At 51.2% G+C, this 16758-nt stretch overlaps 1 protein-coding gene across 7 annotated transcripts in view; it reads right to left on the reverse strand.

Moving 5' to 3' along the window:
• Positions 1-16758, reverse strand: part of specc1 (sperm antigen with calponin homology and coiled-coil domains 1) — a 59620-nt gene that overhangs the window by 15772 nt on the left and 27090 nt on the right. For 6 of the 7 annotated variants that reach the window (XM_047020004.1, XM_047020009.1, XM_047020006.1 and 3 more), the window contains 6 exons: positions 8721-10279; positions 7014-7221; positions 6338-6411; positions 5983-6161; positions 934-1097; positions 140-240 (listed from right to left, as the gene is read on the reverse strand). In XM_047020004.1, the coding sequence (XP_046875960.1) occupies positions 140-240; positions 934-1097; positions 5983-6161; positions 6338-6411; positions 7014-7221; positions 8721-10279 (2285 nt within the window). Of the gene's footprint in view, positions 1-139; positions 241-933; positions 1098-1383; positions 3823-5982; positions 6162-6337; positions 6412-7013; positions 7222-8720; positions 10280-16758 lie in introns of those variants that run through there. The other variant, XM_047020011.1, reaches the window with a different exon arrangement.

Consider the following 16758-nt stretch of genomic DNA (forward strand, 5'->3'; position numbering starts at 1 on the left):
CAGCAGGCATTCAACATGAGCTTTCCTCGTGACGAGAACGACATGGCATTTGAGTCACGTCTCATGCTATGACGTTTAAGGGTAGGCTAGGGGGGAGAGGTCCTGTGAGGCCGGTCCTGGGTGGAGAAGGGGTCCGTACCTGGACGGGGGAGACGGCCGCGGCCGGGGCGCTGCGGACGGGGATGCCACTCAGGGGACTGCGGGGGGACGAGTGCATCTGGACCGAGTGGCCCGGACAGTCTGGAAGAGACATTTACATTTAGTAATTTAGCAGACAATCTTATCCAGAGCGATTTACAGTAAGTACAGGGACATTCCCCCCGAGGCAAGTAGGGTGAAGTGCCTTGCTCAAGGACACAACGTCATTTGGCGCAGCCGGGAATCCAACTGGCGATCTTCAGATTACTAGCCCGATTCCCTAACCGCTCAGCCACCTGACTCCCTCTTGAGAGACAGCAGACACATCGGATAACGCCTCACGTGGCGGAGCACAGGACCGTTTCTCGGCGTTGAAAATTTAAGGGAGAAAACCGCATGTGGTTGGTTGTGTTGTCCCATGGCAGCCACCTGCCAATATTAATTGAGTTGATATGGTGTACCGGGGGGAGGGTTTGTGTCAACACCATGTTGTTTTTCCTTTGTTCTCCTTCCTCCACAGAATATCTGGAATTGTTTGGAACATCTCCCCCATGATTCAACAGTACGGCCTCTCAAAATAAAAACGTTTCCACCCCGACGGCGGGATAGATCTACGGGGACCTCTGCCGCCCACGCAGCACAGCTCTGGACAGCCCGGCCACACAGAGAAGCTGCCGTGGCTTCAGCGGATTACATTAACGTTATATAACCTTATGTTGACTGACATCTGTTGTTCTCCTGAACCAAAACCCTGGCAGGCTTGGTTGGTGCGTGTGCGTGCGTGTGTGTGCTCACTCTGTACAGCTGTGTCGAAGGACTTGATGAGGGACTTGACGGTGGCTCCCGGCTCCGACGCGGCGTTGCCGTTGGCGTCCGGGGGCGGGGTCTGGACCGCGGCGGCCGCACACCAATGAGGGCCGACGTCGGCGTCCGACGGACTCCCCTCGTCCAATCGCGCCCTGTGGGGGGGGGGGAGGGGGGGGGGGGGAAGAGAAAGACACACCATCACCGTGTAGGAACACCCACGGGCAGGAGAAAGGACTGTTTGGAACCGGGCAGAGTTCACTCACCCACATTTAACAACGTGGGTCTATTTTCTAGACCAAGGAAATTCACAAAACATCCAACATTGCGGTGAGTGAGTGAGTCATTTCTACATGCGTCTTATCTTGTTGCTGCCTCCGACCACCCTCGGCTGCCTCCGACCACCCTCGGCTTCCTCCTTTGGTTCTATCTTTACTATTTCTGTCGGGGGGGGGGGGGGGAGATGGAGATTGTATAGCTCTCTGTCGTAGCTCAATGTCAGGACGTAGTCAATTGGGTATCTTTGACATAACGCCAATATGTGTCATACTGAGCCTACCTTGGAAAAATGAGTGTTGACATGTAGTTGTGCCAGAGTCTGTACAAACAATGCACACATTTCTTAACTCTCTTTTTGAAGTCTTATCGCAAAGGCAATCGTTAACTAGCTGGATCATATCAAAACAATGGCTCAATCTTAATCTCAATCAATCAATCAATCTTACATAGCCAGCCAATGATGAGATGTTTGTTCAGTACATTGCCCGACTAATGTAATATTTGCTCAAAGGATAAACCTGAGGTTCTCGGCAGCATAATCAGATTACAATGTCAATAACCGCTAATCTGCCCTAATTTAGGACTAAGCGCTCGATAGAGTTCGGGGTACAAATGATTCCTCCTGACTCCTGCTGTAAACACTGGGCCGCAGGTTATTAACTAGCGCGGACTGGCAGTGAGTGATGAAAGCTCGTCATTGACGGAAGGGTAAGGGGATATGAGGTGAGGAATCTGACGAGAAAGCAGAACTCGTTTCACCGTCCAATGAGAGCAGACTCCAAACAAGCGTACACAAGGATGGCCAGACTGGAGTCAGTTCATTTATTGACTTACCAATGGACAAATACAAAAAGGTTGAACCAGACAAACACTGTACATTGACTATGTCTCTGGATAAACAGCATTGTATATTTTGATCTGTCACAGGCATACAACCAGACTCACTCAACCTACGAATAACTTAAAATAGTTGCACATTCACTGGGTAGTTGGATAAATGGCTGAACTGCAGACAGATACAGGTTTAGCACATCATCTTTTCCAGGTCGTATTTTTGGCAACATCAAACCGACAGTCCTTAATGTTTGTCTCTGGTTGAGCACTATGGCTTTTGTAAGACTGCATTCATATTATAAGTCTCATTCAGGGGGAGTGATAATAACCTGAGATTGATGAGATGCCAGTTAGTCTGTGTGGAGGTTTATGGGCGACAATGATCACATGTCTACCCTGAATAAGTGAGTAAATGGGTTGTCCTGAAGGAGGGGTTGCTTTAGAATGAGCAGTAAAACATTCATAGTACAAATAAATACTACTACAGTTTCACCAGCTCTATGGGAACACACATTGTGAGTTGATCATGTTGATATAGAGGCACCGCTGTAAGTTTGAGGCAGTGATAACTGATTAGGGCAGTGACAGGCATCTACCATCATGGCTTCCATGTGTCTTCCTGAGTACTTGTGTACTTCCTGTGTTGCTATATGTGATATGTTACTGCAGCTCAGCATTGACCTCAAACTGGTGAGCATTTAGAAAAGAGTGGTCCAACACACAACTCAGGTCCAGTGCAGAGGTAAGTCTGACCAAGGAGCCCAGTTAATGAGCCGCTGGATTATTGGTTTATAGTGCCTCCTAGTGGTTTATTACGACACTCACAGAACAACGTGGCGCAAAGAACTTGTGGATAGAAGCGAAACGTGGCTTGTTTTCTCCAACTAACTTACCACTGTACAACACCAAACATGTGTCTGCAAGGATAATCTCATAGAAGTGAAATTATGTGGTCATTAAACTTCACAAAACGTAAACATTATTAAACCACTTAACAGATAGTGATTGTAGGACAGAGATGAGAGGGAACATAGGTTTGTGAATAATGCAACTAGAAAACTTGTCCGGCTAAATGTAATATTATCTCTCAATTGTGGTTATGCCAGAATTTTGAGTTGACGAGATATTCCAGGAAACAGCCCGATTCTCGCTGGAAAGCAGACATCTATTAGAAATAAATCCAAATGAGAAACTATTTAAACTTGTAAATCTAACTCCACTGTTCATATAACTGGCCAGCCTGTTGTGATAATGAGACAACTCCTTTTGATACCAACTCTGATTCTCAGAGCTGCATGTGTAAACCCAGCAAGAGTTGGTTTCACCAACTGCAGATTATTATATTTCAATAAACAAATGATTATCTACCATGGCAATTTCAGCTGTTAAAAGGCAAAGGAAAAAGACAGAGAAAAACAAACGTGTCTGCAAATCACTGATCACTTCTCTTGACCGAAGGAAAAGATCGTCACAAACATTTGAGCAAATATGCAAATGACAAATGACATTTTATTCCAAATATTTCCAAAAGGACCGGTTCACGAGTACAGTCAATCGGTGAATCCTGTCGGTTTGGGAATATACTGCATCGGTACTGGTCACCCTGGCAGGTGATCAGACCTCTGTACAATGTGACGTTTAGCATGGTGGTACTGAGGGAAACAGATCAGTACAATAACACTGTGTTCATCTGGGCTCGGTGAGGCCGGGGTCTCCTACCGGCCTTCCACGGCAGTCTTGGTATCAAAACTGGCTCCAGGGCCGAGTCTGAAAAACAAGAACAACACCTTGGTGAAGACCGACGGAAATATGAAAAGAAACGAAACCTCATGAAATCCTTCTAAGGGCCGAATCTGTCATTGCTTGTCAACATTTTCTGGAGTCGTAGCGTATTGTATAATTCTATGATTACACCAATGCAGTCCTAACCCATGCATCTACAAGGAGGGCCATCCAACCTGATCTTAAACAAGTCCTGTGTGTTCATATGCATGTGCGATCGGGATATAATCCTCCACCTGATCAAGCAGACGATTCAATAGCAAGAGAGCTAATCATCAGTCCTCATGCTGTGTGGTGGACAAGTATCAGGTAGAGGAGTTATTCAAAACAACAACAGCAGGGGGCGCCGAGGATCTACAGTTTAGTAGCTGAAGTCAAGCAAAGCAAACCCAGTTCATCTCCCCTCAGGGCCCTCACCCCCCGGAAAATTCGATGAAAGGCATCTCTAGGTTTGGGAAGCCATCCAGTCAGTCAGACAGTCAGTCAGACAGACAGCTAATCAGCCATCCAGTCAGACAGCCAGTCAGACAGACAGACAGCCAATCAGAGAAACAGATAGTCAGACAGATAGTCAGACAGACGGTCAGACAGCCAGTCAGACGGTCAGACAGCCAGTCAGACAGAGAGAAGCAGCAGAGAAGGTAGCAGTGCGTTAGTGGGAGGATCAGTAGCATCACGCAGGCTGGCTCTAACGGCATTCACTCTCAAGGCATTCAGTGTGAGGACACTCACCTGGGCTTTACATAAGGAGCCTTGTCACAGGGGCTTCCTGCTGCTTCAGCTGGGGGGGAGGGCACGCGGCAGAGCGCCTAGTCCCTCGGGAGGGCCCAAGGTCAAGCACCTCACACTACCTTAGCGCTGTTTCAGCTCAGGTGTTAACTGTTGTGAATAGTGCCAAATAGGGACTTCACTGTTCCCTCCAGCGCAGGATTTTGCTCAAACTATCGACATTTTGTGACTGAAAAAGTATGATTTATTGACTAAACCGTAAATAAATGAAAACAAAACACTGGATATTTTCGATTGTATTTTCCTCATCTACAGTACGCATGTATGTTTGAATCTACCACTGATTTTCAGGCTTGGTTATTGAGTTAATTGTAATAATTGCAGAGTGGCGATACAGATCCTGTAGCCCTCTACAGTCCAAACTCACACAGACCCTCCTTACAGAGGAGGTGACTGGCCCAGCGATCGGCATGAAGGACGTCTTAACACACACTCCTGCAGCCTTCACACACACACACACACACATACACACACACACACAGTCGACTGAAGGGTGTTACACCACTAACATCATTAATTCAATCAATAAAATACGTTTTTGGTGCAGCAGAAATAGTGGTAACACAACGTAAAAAAAACTAAACAAAAACACAACAGCACAGGGTTGTCCAGTTGTATTTCACCTGCATCCGTTTTCTTGACAACTGACGCGTTTATGCAAAATTGCATTTACTTGTTCTAGAATGCGATCAAAAGGGGTCACCATGGAAACCTTCACGTGTGTCTGTCTACACGGTGCTGGTAGTAGTGAAGTGACAGGCTAGAGTGTTGCCACAGGTCGTTGGTCTGAGACGGACCAGGCCAGCCAGAGAGCTTGCAGCTGCTTGAGGATACAGAGAGAAGTACTGCAGGAGAAAACGGCTAATCTATCAACAGGGTTTGCCAAATCCCAGGACTGTTAAACCCCTCCAAATCCAAGGATTTAAGATGAGAAAATCCCAGGATTTGAGGTATTAAGATTACACTTTGTTAAATCGAGAAATCACAAACTGCTATTAGCCGTAAACTAAAATTCAATGCAACCCCTCCCGAAAAAGACCCATATCTGTCATAATCTCCTACGCCAAAGCTGCCTTTTGGGAAGCTTCTTAACAAATCGGTCCCAGATCACCGGGAACCCAAACATCCGTCTCCCACTTGGCTCCCACACTTAACTAGGATCAGACCAAAACATTCACACCGACAGTGGGATGTGGCAAGCCCTAGGACAGAGAGGGTGTGTTAGGAGAGAAAGAGAGAGAGACAGCGAGGCTACAGCCCGATGCTGAGAGGGAGGGAGGCAGGGAGGAGGAGGAGGGTTAGACAGAGCCAGAGGAGAGGGGTGAGGGACCAGGGGGGGGCGCTGTGACGACCTACCTGCCGACCCCCTGCAGCTGCTCCAGGTCGGAGGAGAGCTTGGCGCTGTGCTCCTGCTCCTCCTGCAGCCTCCTCCGCAGCGAGCGCAGCTCCTGCTGGGCCTCCACCTTGATGTCGTTGGCCACCACCACCGCCGTCTGGAGGTCCGCCTGGAAGCGCCGCCACTCCTCCGTCTCGTCCTGAGGCACACGCGGGGCACGCCGGTGAGGAGCGGAGAGACACGTCCGACACACATGCACAATGTGCTCACACGTGTACAGTGGGAGATCTCCCAGACTTGGGATCTCCCAGGCTTGGGGTAGACCAGTGGGAGATCTCCCTCTGGGATCTCCCAGACTTGTGTGCTCTGACTCACCTTCATCTGCTTTCTGAGGATCTTCAGCTGTCGCTCCACCTCGGCCTTCTGCTCCTCCAACTTCTTGACTTGGTCTGCAGGGGAGGAAGTCTTTGAGAACATGTTCCCAGAAGATCTATCCCACAAAGCTCATACTGGAACGCTTCCCCCAACAAATCTTCTGAAGGCTAATATGGTAGGCGTGTTCATCTATCGCAGTCTCAAAGTGTGTCTCGTTACAGCTGTGTGGTGTATGCATCACGAGACAAAACGTGTTTTTCCATTTACTGAAATTGTGTTTGGAATGATCACAGGGCTGACTACATGATCTGTCTGACTTTTTCCTAGTTTGTCATAAGTCTTGTAACAGACCAGATACAGGGCTCAAGCTGTCAGTGCCAATCTAGATGCATGCGAGAGAGAGAGAGAGAGAGAGATGAAAAGAGAAATCGACTCAGAGTGACAGGGATGGAAGAAGAAAAAGAGAGAAAGAGTGAGAAAGAGAGGAAGACCACTACCCCCCCCCTGACCCCCTAAACCTGGTAAAAAAAACATCCTACTTAATTCTTTTTGCATCCCTGACCAACAGTATGAGCTGTTCCAACGAGCAGCTCAGCGTTCAAGGTAGGACCTCCCTAAGGTCCAAACGAGAAGCTATACGCTAAGCCCCGGGGCGGAGCCAAGGGCGGACACTCACTCTCCAAGTCCAGGATGGCCTGGTTGGTGTGCAGGTGCACCGCCCTCTGCTGCTCCACCTGGTCCTCCAGCTCGAAGATGGTCTCCTTCAGGTCCTTAATCTGGGCCTCGGCTTGCTGCCTGTCTTCCTCCAGGGCGCTGACCCTCTCGCTCAGGTCCAGCTCCCTCCTCTCAGCTCGCTGCTGGACCAGCCGACACTCCTCCTCCGTCTGGAGGGAACACACGACACGACGGGTTAGGTTAGTCGGTGCGACGGTGAGGGATTGTGTTTTTCAATGGCCACCATGAGCTGGCGCTGTTGCCGGTGTGGAATCCCTTTCTACGGCAGCTGATTGGGACGACGTGTGAGGCGTTGCAGCGACACAGAGAGACCGTGTGTGCTCCTCGGCCAGTTCAAACACGAAACATCCCGTGGTGCGTGAAGGTGATCTTATCGCAGCCCTGATTCAGCACAGTCTGATGTGAAGAACAGGAAATGTTGAAGTGCACTTTGACACTGCTACACTGCTAGTGTCTGTGCCAGTGCATGAACTTGAGGTAAAAAGAACCAAAGCAACAGCTGTTGATGGTAAGGCGACGATGACTCACTGATCTGATTCTGTTTATAGTTCATGGTCCGGAGCAAGACTGACTCCCTCTCACTGCTATTAGAAGGTACTGGTGCACTGCCCGTTTGAATCAAATCCTTTGAGGATCTGGCTAACAGGGTAGGTCGGGGTAGTGTATCCTGCCGTGTGGAGAGATACCCTCTTGGAGTGATCCATGGCTCGGTGCAGCTCAACATGGCGGCAAACGCTACGTTTGGCAAATCGCTCATCCAAACGACTTTACAGTCAACGCTGCACGTCCGCGGGTCCCTAGAGACACACCTGCTAAAGGCGCCACCTACACCGTCGTCCAGTGCCCTGTTTTTTTTAGGTAATTGAGGAAGACAGACAGAGTTTCCTGCCTTTACAGTTCAATGAAGTGACAGTAATCTAATGGAAACACAAACAGTGTGTGACATTAAACCTTCTCCAGTAGATTACACGTGTCTCGTTTACAGAGGCTGAGTCCGATTCACCTCGGCTCGCCGTCCAACAGTGATGACATCACAACGCTGAGTCACAGCTGCTGGGGACACATCCCGGGATGACATCATCAGCAAGAGATGACAATCCAAACCCAGACATGGGGTTGTGTGAGATGTAAGGGGGGAAAACCTGCGCTTGGGCAATGATCCCCTTTCACAGGATATGACTTCACTTGTCAGGGTTGAGATCCTGGCTCCTGCAGGATATATAGTCTGTCTAGGCTGGAGTGCTATTCAAACCATTATGGCAGCCTGACTGTGACTTATTGTGTGCACAGTTAAATATGAGCGGGGAGGCGTGTGTTTGCACTTTCACCACAAAGACCAAACGGCTCTTTGCTAATCCTTGTGCACACCTGGTGCTAACAAGGAAGGGATAGAGACCTCCTCCTCCGAATCCTGTCAAGGAAAACATGTTCCTCTAACCTTTGCTCCCCTCTAAATCCACACATGACTCTTTTTCTTCCCTTTACAATATCATGCTCAAGCTTCATTGAAATCTATTGAATGTGAGATGCGTGAATGTGTGACACAGTGTCCCTATGAGCCTTCAAGAATGTTCTGTGCCTGCGTGTGCAGTCTTAAAGAAACCCCTCACCCACCCGCCGACTCCCCCTCCCCCCGTATCTCACCCACCTTGGTGAGCAAGGCCCGGACGTGCTCGGCGTCCGCCTGGGCCTGCAGCCGCTCCTGTCGCCCCTCCGTCACCTCCCCCTCCAGCCTGTCTCTCTCCAGGTGAGCCGCCTTCAGCAGGCCCTGCAGCTCCGTGTTGTCGCTGGCGCTCTGCATGGCCTTCAGCTCGCACACCTTCTGCTTCTCCACGTCCACCTGGGCCTTCAGGCGCCCGTTCTCCCCCCTCAGGCCGTCCGCCGCCGCCCGGAGCTCCTCCAGGGCCCGGGCGGCCCGACCCCCAGCCTCCACCTCCCTGGCCACGCGGGCCTGGAGGCCGTCCCTCTCCTCCCTGAGGGAGCGCGCCTGGCCCTGGGCGTCCTGGTGCTCCTGCTCCAGGGCTCTCAGGCTCCCCGTCAGCTGCTGCTGGATGCCCACCAGCTTCTCCCTCTCGAAGCGTGAGCCCTCCACCAGGTCCGAGTACCGCTGCTCCAGCTCGGCCAGACGGGGCCCCTGGCTGGCCTCCTCCTCCTCCTCTTCCTCCCTCTGGGCCTGGAGCAGGGCCTGCTCCTGGAGCCTGGAGGCCAGGGCCTCGTTCTTCTGGGCCAGCAGCTCCAGCCTCTCCCTCTGCTGCTGCAGGGAGGCCTGCAGGAGGCCCTTCTCCTCGGCCAGGCGCTCGTTCTCCGCCGTGAGCTCCTGGACCACCTGCTGCTGGTCGGCCAGCTCCTGGAGGGTGGCCTGGAGCTCCTCCGACGTGCTGTGGTGGCTCTCCTCCATCTTCTGGATCTGCTCGGTCAGGCTCTCCACCGAGGGGTCGCGACCCCCATCCGTCGCCGACAGACCCTTCACACCGCCGACGCCGCTGTTCGCCGAGTCGGACCGCGAGGGGATCTTCTCAAACTCCGAGGAGTCGGGCGAGGGGGAGCCCTTGGTGATGTCGCTGCCGGAGGAGACGGATGTTTGGAGTGGGCTGCCGCCGGCGGGCGGGCGGGGGAGTTCTGACGCGGCGTCGTCGGAGGGGAGCCCGTTGACGGAGGGCTTGGAGGGGCTGGCGTTCGAGGTGCTGTTGCTGGAGAGAGGAGAGGCCTCCAGGGACAGCAGCTTCTCCTTCAGGCTCTGGTTCTCCTCCCGCAGAGCAGCTAGCTCTCGCTGGAACTTGCCGTTCTTCTCCCTCAGCTCCCCCACCAGGACCAGGGCCTCGCCGGGCAGGGCCCGCCCCTGCTCGGGGCCTCCCTCCTGGGGCGAGGGCGTGCCGGAGGAGGGGGAGCAGGAGGAGGCCTTGCCCCGGCAGCGCTGCAGCTCCATCCTCAGCTTGCTGATCTCAAACTCCTTGGCCTTGGCTTCCGCCAGCAGTTCCTTCACCTGGCACTCGAGCAGGCCCTTGTCCACGCCCTCGGCGTCCGCCCGCCCCTTTGTGGAGCCCCGCTGCTTGGCCAGGGTGGACAGGCTGGAGGTGCTGGAGCTGGGCACCATCTTCTTGGCTGTGGACGTTCTCAGCTGGTCCCGGAGAGACACGCGCTCCCTGGGGACGGTGGGAGCGATCTCCCTAGGGGCTGGGATGCCGGACTTCTTGGCTGGTTGGACACCTGTGAAGCAGGGATCAAAAACAGATTCAGTGTACGCTGTAGCTACTTGGAGAAGCTGTCTAGGGCAGTGAAAACACTTAGAACTTCTCTTACTGAAGTCTAAGTATGAGGTCATGTAGCCCTACCCCACTAAAAACAGCCACACACTGTTACCGAGATCATTTAAAGAACGTTTCCTATTATATCTGCTAACTATTAAACAGATTTATGAGGATTACCTCCAGCCAGTCCATTGATTGAGCTGGTGAGGTTAAGATAGCCTCTTGTGAAATAGACAGGCCTTAAACTTATTTCCATTCAGGCCAAGCTAAACCCTTCCAGCAGTGATGGCGAACCGTGTCTCACAGCTAGCCAATGAAAACGGAGAGCCAAATGATGCAATAGACGCATCATTTGGCACATTTCAGTTCTGGAACAGAATAACAAGACACCAGTCTGACATCCTAGTTAGTTGGTGACTTCACTACTCCAAAGAATGTTGGTCATGTCAAACTGTTCCTTCATACTGCATTCACGGTGCTCTTCTACCGTCATGGGGTGAGTGTGTGTGTGTGTTTGTGTGTGTGTGTGTGGGGGGGGTCTGGGGGGTCTGTCTGGCACCATATCTGTGCTCCCGAAGCATTCAGAACTCAGCTGGGGCCTTTCAGTGGCATCACCGTGGGCAACCAGCTGTGGCTTTTCAGACCCCTCACAAACATGAAAAGCATTTACTGACCCCCCCCTCCCCTCCCCCCTCCGCATGAGCACCGTTTAAAAGCTTGTATTGTTTGATTTCAAATCATCAGCAAACACCAACACACATAGGGGAGGTTTTTGTATCCAGGGATGACAATGGTGGTCCGTCGGCACGTGAACCATTCCAGGACAAAGAACCTCAGACAGTCAGCCGAGCACAAAGAGAGCCTGTGTGTGTGTCTGTGTGTGTGTGTGTGTCTGTGTTTAGGACCCAGACACAAACACACACACACACTCTTTCATTAAACCCACAGGGCACACACACACCCCTGCATGGGCACAACGATGAAGCATCTAAACCTCAACACACACACACACACACCTAAACACCAGATGACACAATAAACCCAAACATACAGAGCCCAAATCACACAGCGACAGACATCCTGATCGTATTTGGAATGGGTATCCTATTTCCCCCGGGGCGTTTTCAAGCATCCTCCCATTGACAGCCCACATTGCTGAGAGCATCACCTCATTGTCTAGACTGGCAAGTGTGGCTATGGCTGCCAAGCCTGGCACCATCTCCGGGGCCCCAGTGCAGTTTAGCATTCTAAACCTGCACTGCTGTGGATGGGCTGACACGACCGAGACAAGGGCAAAGAGAACACAGTCAGAACACACTGGAACAACCTTGAGCAACACCACTACTACACAGCAAAGAAACGTCTTGCTTTTTAGAATAACAATGTCAAAACTGGTCAGGTTGATAAAAACGCATGATGAAAAATGCCAAATAGTTCCAGTTCCAGCGACCAACATGAATAAATAAATGCTGTAAAAATCCCAGACAAGATTGGCACCGTGGACACTGGAGGTTTGGCACCCGGCCCCACGAGAACGCAGAGGAGAATCGAACCGGACTACTCAGCTTGAGTGTGAGCGAGCTAAGCCAGTGGCTTGAACTCCCATGAATCAGCTTTAGTGTATCTCTCCTCTCCGTCAGATCCAGACCCTCTGCCGTATTACCCAGTGGACTGGCGTCTGCTCTGTCAACGCCTCCCCCTGCCATTAAAAGTCGATAACGATTCGTCTCTGTGTTTCACAGTGGATGCATCCCTTCCAGACAGAATGAGGCCAGGCACTCCTAAATGATGCAGATGATGAGATGTAAGATTTGAACACCTAGATTGAAGAACAAAGAGTTTTGGGGGGTGTTGTGAAAGAAGCAATACCACATGGCCTGTGGTATCATCCCAAGTACAAAAAAATAATTAAATCGATTAAAACACACAGGTATGCATATGCACCGTCAGACAGAGTTGTGTTGACTGATCCTATTTCCTGGGGACATGGTGACAAAGACCATGGGAGACCCCTTCTCTGTCCATCTGTCTCATCACAGAAGCCTATGGGGATGGGAAACAGAGCACAGCTCGGGGGGTCCGTAGCCTACCTCACACCCTGCAGGGAACGGAGGAGGAGGAGAGAGGAGAGAGATGGATGACAGAGAGGAGGGAGAGGGAGAATGAGAGCGAGGGAAACAGAGAGAACTGGAGAGAGATGAAGAGGCGGACGTGTTGAAGAACGGTCATTTTCCATGAAGATGACTAATGGTTGGGAGTGGGGACTCTCTGGGACATCGACCATTCATTGGGACCCCCCCCACCCCCCCCCCCCACTCTCCTGCCCCCCGCCCAGCTAAAGGTCCGCTTCTCCTTCTCCGCCCCGGCAAACAGAATCAAACCCAGATGGTGGAGCGCTCCCAATGAACTCACTCCTCTTTGGAACCCGCCACCTCTCGCTTACTGTACCATGACATCACCACCCCTCGCTCTCCGGGCACATGCTGTAGTGTGACATAAATTACAAGAAATCACGACGAGCCAACGGGCCGAACGGCACGGCGCTGGGGGGGGGGGCGAGTTGCTGGAACCCGCGGCGGCGGCGAGGACATCTCGCTGCGGCGTGGAGAGACCGTGACAATGGAGCTCTCTCTTCTCTCCCTGAGCCACTGTAACCAAACCTGGCCTGATATGGGGAGGCACGCGGTGATGGATGAGAGAGGGCCCGGTTGGACGCACCGCGTCGAGGCCAGCGCACGGCAGCTGCTCGACGGTGAATCATCCCATCAAACGCATGCTGCTCTGCCAGTCTCAGAGGAGGGCAGAGACGTGCCGAGGGAGAGGGGGAGGGAGAGGGAGAGAAAGAGAGAGGACTCAGGCATCCCACGGGCTGAGAAGTGGGCTGGAAAAGAAGAAAGGTATTGAGCCTCAAAGTCTCCATCTCGTCTACAGGGATCACTATGGCTGCCACCTGCCCTGTCGTGGGAGAGAAACAAACTAAGCCTGTTTATCTAAGCCATGTTTTCCAAATGTACAAAAAAAGTTGAAAGCATCCATTATGATTGAATTACAGGCGGTGAGATAATAGCCAAGAAAAACGATTTGGAAGAAGCAATTGAGAGGAAAGCTTCCTGGCTCCGGAGTGAGCATGGCCTGACTTTAACCTTTAACTGACAATGTCGTGTCAAATGTTATTCGTCTATTTTTAGCAGCAGACATGGGAGTAAAGCAGAGTGAGTGAGAGACAGAGAGAGATACATAGAGAGAGAGGTATAGAGACAGAGAGAGAGATACAGAGAGAGAGAGAGATACAGAGAGAGAGATACAGAGAGAGAGATACAGAGAGAGAGAGAGAGAGATACAGAGAGAAACAGAGACGTCAGTGTTCCTCCGTTTTGATTCGAAGTTGTCCTCTGGGCTGGAGGTCCCAGGTCCAGTCCCATTCAGCCCCAGTCAGTCCTGGGAATCTTGAAATCAGGCCCCAGAAAACAACGTCTGGACTGGGGCAGCTGAAAGGCTCACGGAGGTGCCTCCCTCCACTCACAGAGGATAAATCCTCCCACAGCCTCTGGGGACTGGCTCTCATTGATAGCGTGTAAATAATCTGAAACACCAGCTTTGGAGAGAGAGAAAGGACATGCGCTGCCAACAAGAATGGGCTCCCTGTCATAGAGGGCCTCTTTCATGCTCCAGAACAAGGAATAGTGGGCCTACTGGACATTTCGTGACACAGTGGTTTAGTGTTTTAAAGCATGGCCATTCTCAGCGGGGAAGAAAAGTCATTTTCTCAGCGCTGAATCGAGAGAGGGCTGTGTTCACTCAGGAGGTAGAAGGTGTTGGATGAGCAACCACATAAACTAGCAAGTTTGGCTAAGGCAAACTGAAGGCACTAGCCAAAATCAACAATCCTTTGGAAAGCTGCTGACCCCAAATAAAAAGTGTTCACTTCCATTGGCTTGTTCCTAAACAGAACCCTCCAAATGTCAAACATCGACAGTGGACGGGTGTTACCTCATTCCTAAACGCGTTGAATCACTGTTCCTGAAACGAACGTGCTGTTTACATGAACTCATACTTTAATTACAAAGAATGCAGCCTGCTTTCCGATGATCTGATAGCACTCCATGACTTACCGTGAGACTTCCTCTCATCATAATAATGCACCCTGGCCATATCTATCTCTCCAATGAAGACTGAGCTCTCAAATAACTTGAGTCGTGTGGCTGGACAGACTCCAGCATTGGCCCAACAGCTGCCAAGACGGAACACAGTGCATTGTGGGCGATGCGGTCTGTCTCTGATTTACAGCATGCGGGTGGACATAAGAGTAAAGGATGACAGATTAGCGATTCTGGCTCATCAAGAGTCAAGGCCCTGGCACCCGGAGATGACAACATGATACAATGGCTTCACTTCAATCAGAGACGACCTTTTGGTCGAACCCCCCTTCTCCCCCTCCGCCCCCCAGCCAGCTGAGTGCCAGGAAGTCCAGCCTCATGTTTTCCAGTCAGGTGGATGTGGGGTGGTACATTCTCACACAAACAACACCAGCCTCACTGGCTGGCTGGCTTTCCTATTGTCCAGCGGACAGGATGGGGTAGGGAGTGGGGGGGGGGGGGGGGGGGTTCAACTGGAGCTTATCTGTCAGACGTTGGGCCTCCCTGGCATTCCTCTCCTGGTACTGGGAGAGGGAGGGGGGAAATACCGGAGGTTCTATGTGCGTCATGGTGACTATGTACGGAGTGGCCTGGATGTCCCCTCTCCACACTGCACTGAATGGAAACCCCATGACATGTGACACTGTAGTAAACAACGGAAATATGGGGAGTATTCACTCTCACTGCTAAGAGAGTTTTTTTCCGATCATTTCACGATATCTGGGCCACTTTTTGGGGGGTCTTTTTGACTTTATTTCTTTTGATTGAGACAGTTTGAGATAAAAGCCGGGAGAGAGAGGAAGACATGCAGGGAAAAAACGAACCTCGGCTCCTGCGGTATGGAACGCGCGTACTTCTATGCGCTGCTTATGCTAATATGTGCCTCTGATCTTCGGAAGCTTCCAGAATGTCAAAAAGAACTCCCAGCAAAGCTGAACCCCAGGTCGGCTACAGGACATGACATCATGTGGAGGGGGTGTACCGTTGGAGAGTGGAACTGCAGATGCAATCGGCTCAGCCCCGCTTCAGAGCCAACGTTACAAGATCCATTTTATGGTCCAAGCAGCAGGGGATATTATACATACTAAAGCATTGGGAGAGGTCTATTAGTGCAGGATTTCAATAAGCCCCTCGTTTCCCATAGACCAGATCCACTTTGGAGCCATTTCAAGGACTAGGGATCTGATTTATCTTCTGTGAAGGGCAGTGTAATTGGGTTTGCCGGTGACAGTCAAGTGTGTAAATCAGGTAGATGGTGGTCAGGATTCTGCAATGTTCCCCAGGACAACGGAGAGCAAGCGCACCTTAGGGAGTGGTTTACTTAGGCAACACAGCAGTCAAGGGGGAGGCCTGATCCCTGAGCTTAGTGGAATGATTGTGTTGGCATTGTACACAAATGCACTTTTGGGAAAAGTCCACGATCTGATCCACACACAGAACAAAGCAACAACCCTTCCCTTGTTCGGTGGAAATGTTTTTTTTCTGCAGATCTTACATGGTGCCTACCAGTCTCCAGAGAGATGACCATAGGTCTGAAAACCCACCTCCATGGACGTGACAGGCAGGAGAGATCAGATTCATACATCACAGGAGCTCTGATCTGCTGGCCGGAGCAGATGGACTCTTCACTGCCAGACCAGGAGAATCTGCTATCAGGGAATGTGAAGATAAAGATAAGGAATGAGGCCTGATCTGACCAAGGGAGCTTCTCCAGTGGCTTGAGAGTAGTCCACAATATACAGCACGGATACCAAACTATTTCCAACAAAGACATTTCACAGAGGAACTCAAGCTCTCTTTCAAATGATCAGAGATGGTTGTAAATGTTATGCACCAACTGAGAGGGTGTGAACTTGGTGGAGCACAGGAAGGTAGGAGGGAGTCTGGCGTGTCTCGCTATGAGGGATAGGCGGGATTAGAATGGAAGAACCAGTCACCACATTGGCTGAGGTGATATTTCCTCCTTTGGGCCCGTCCAATACTAATCATGCATATAAATAAGAGCGAGCAGAATGGATGTGGCTTGGCTGGGGGCTGATAGGACGTTGTAAATCACCCGGTAACGCAGGAGAAACGCCCAGCCGTCGAGCCCAGTTGCCGGTATCAAACGGCTGACTCACTCCCGAGTGGTGACATGTTGACTTGCAATTCGTTAGGAAAATAGACTTGCACTCCGAACATAGGAAAGCCATTACTAGATTACACAGAGTGTGCAGGAATGCTGCTTTGCTAAGTCTGAACAGAGACTCCCCCCCCCCCCTGAGTTACAGGAGCAGCCGGCTCAGGAGAAGAAGTCTGGGCA

The sequence above is a fragment of the Hypomesus transpacificus genome, chromosome 5 (genome assembly GCF_021917145.1).
Source record: "Hypomesus transpacificus isolate Combined female chromosome 5, fHypTra1, whole genome shotgun sequence".
In the NCBI taxonomy this organism is placed as follows: Eukaryota; Metazoa; Chordata; class Actinopteri; order Osmeriformes; family Osmeridae; genus Hypomesus; species Hypomesus transpacificus.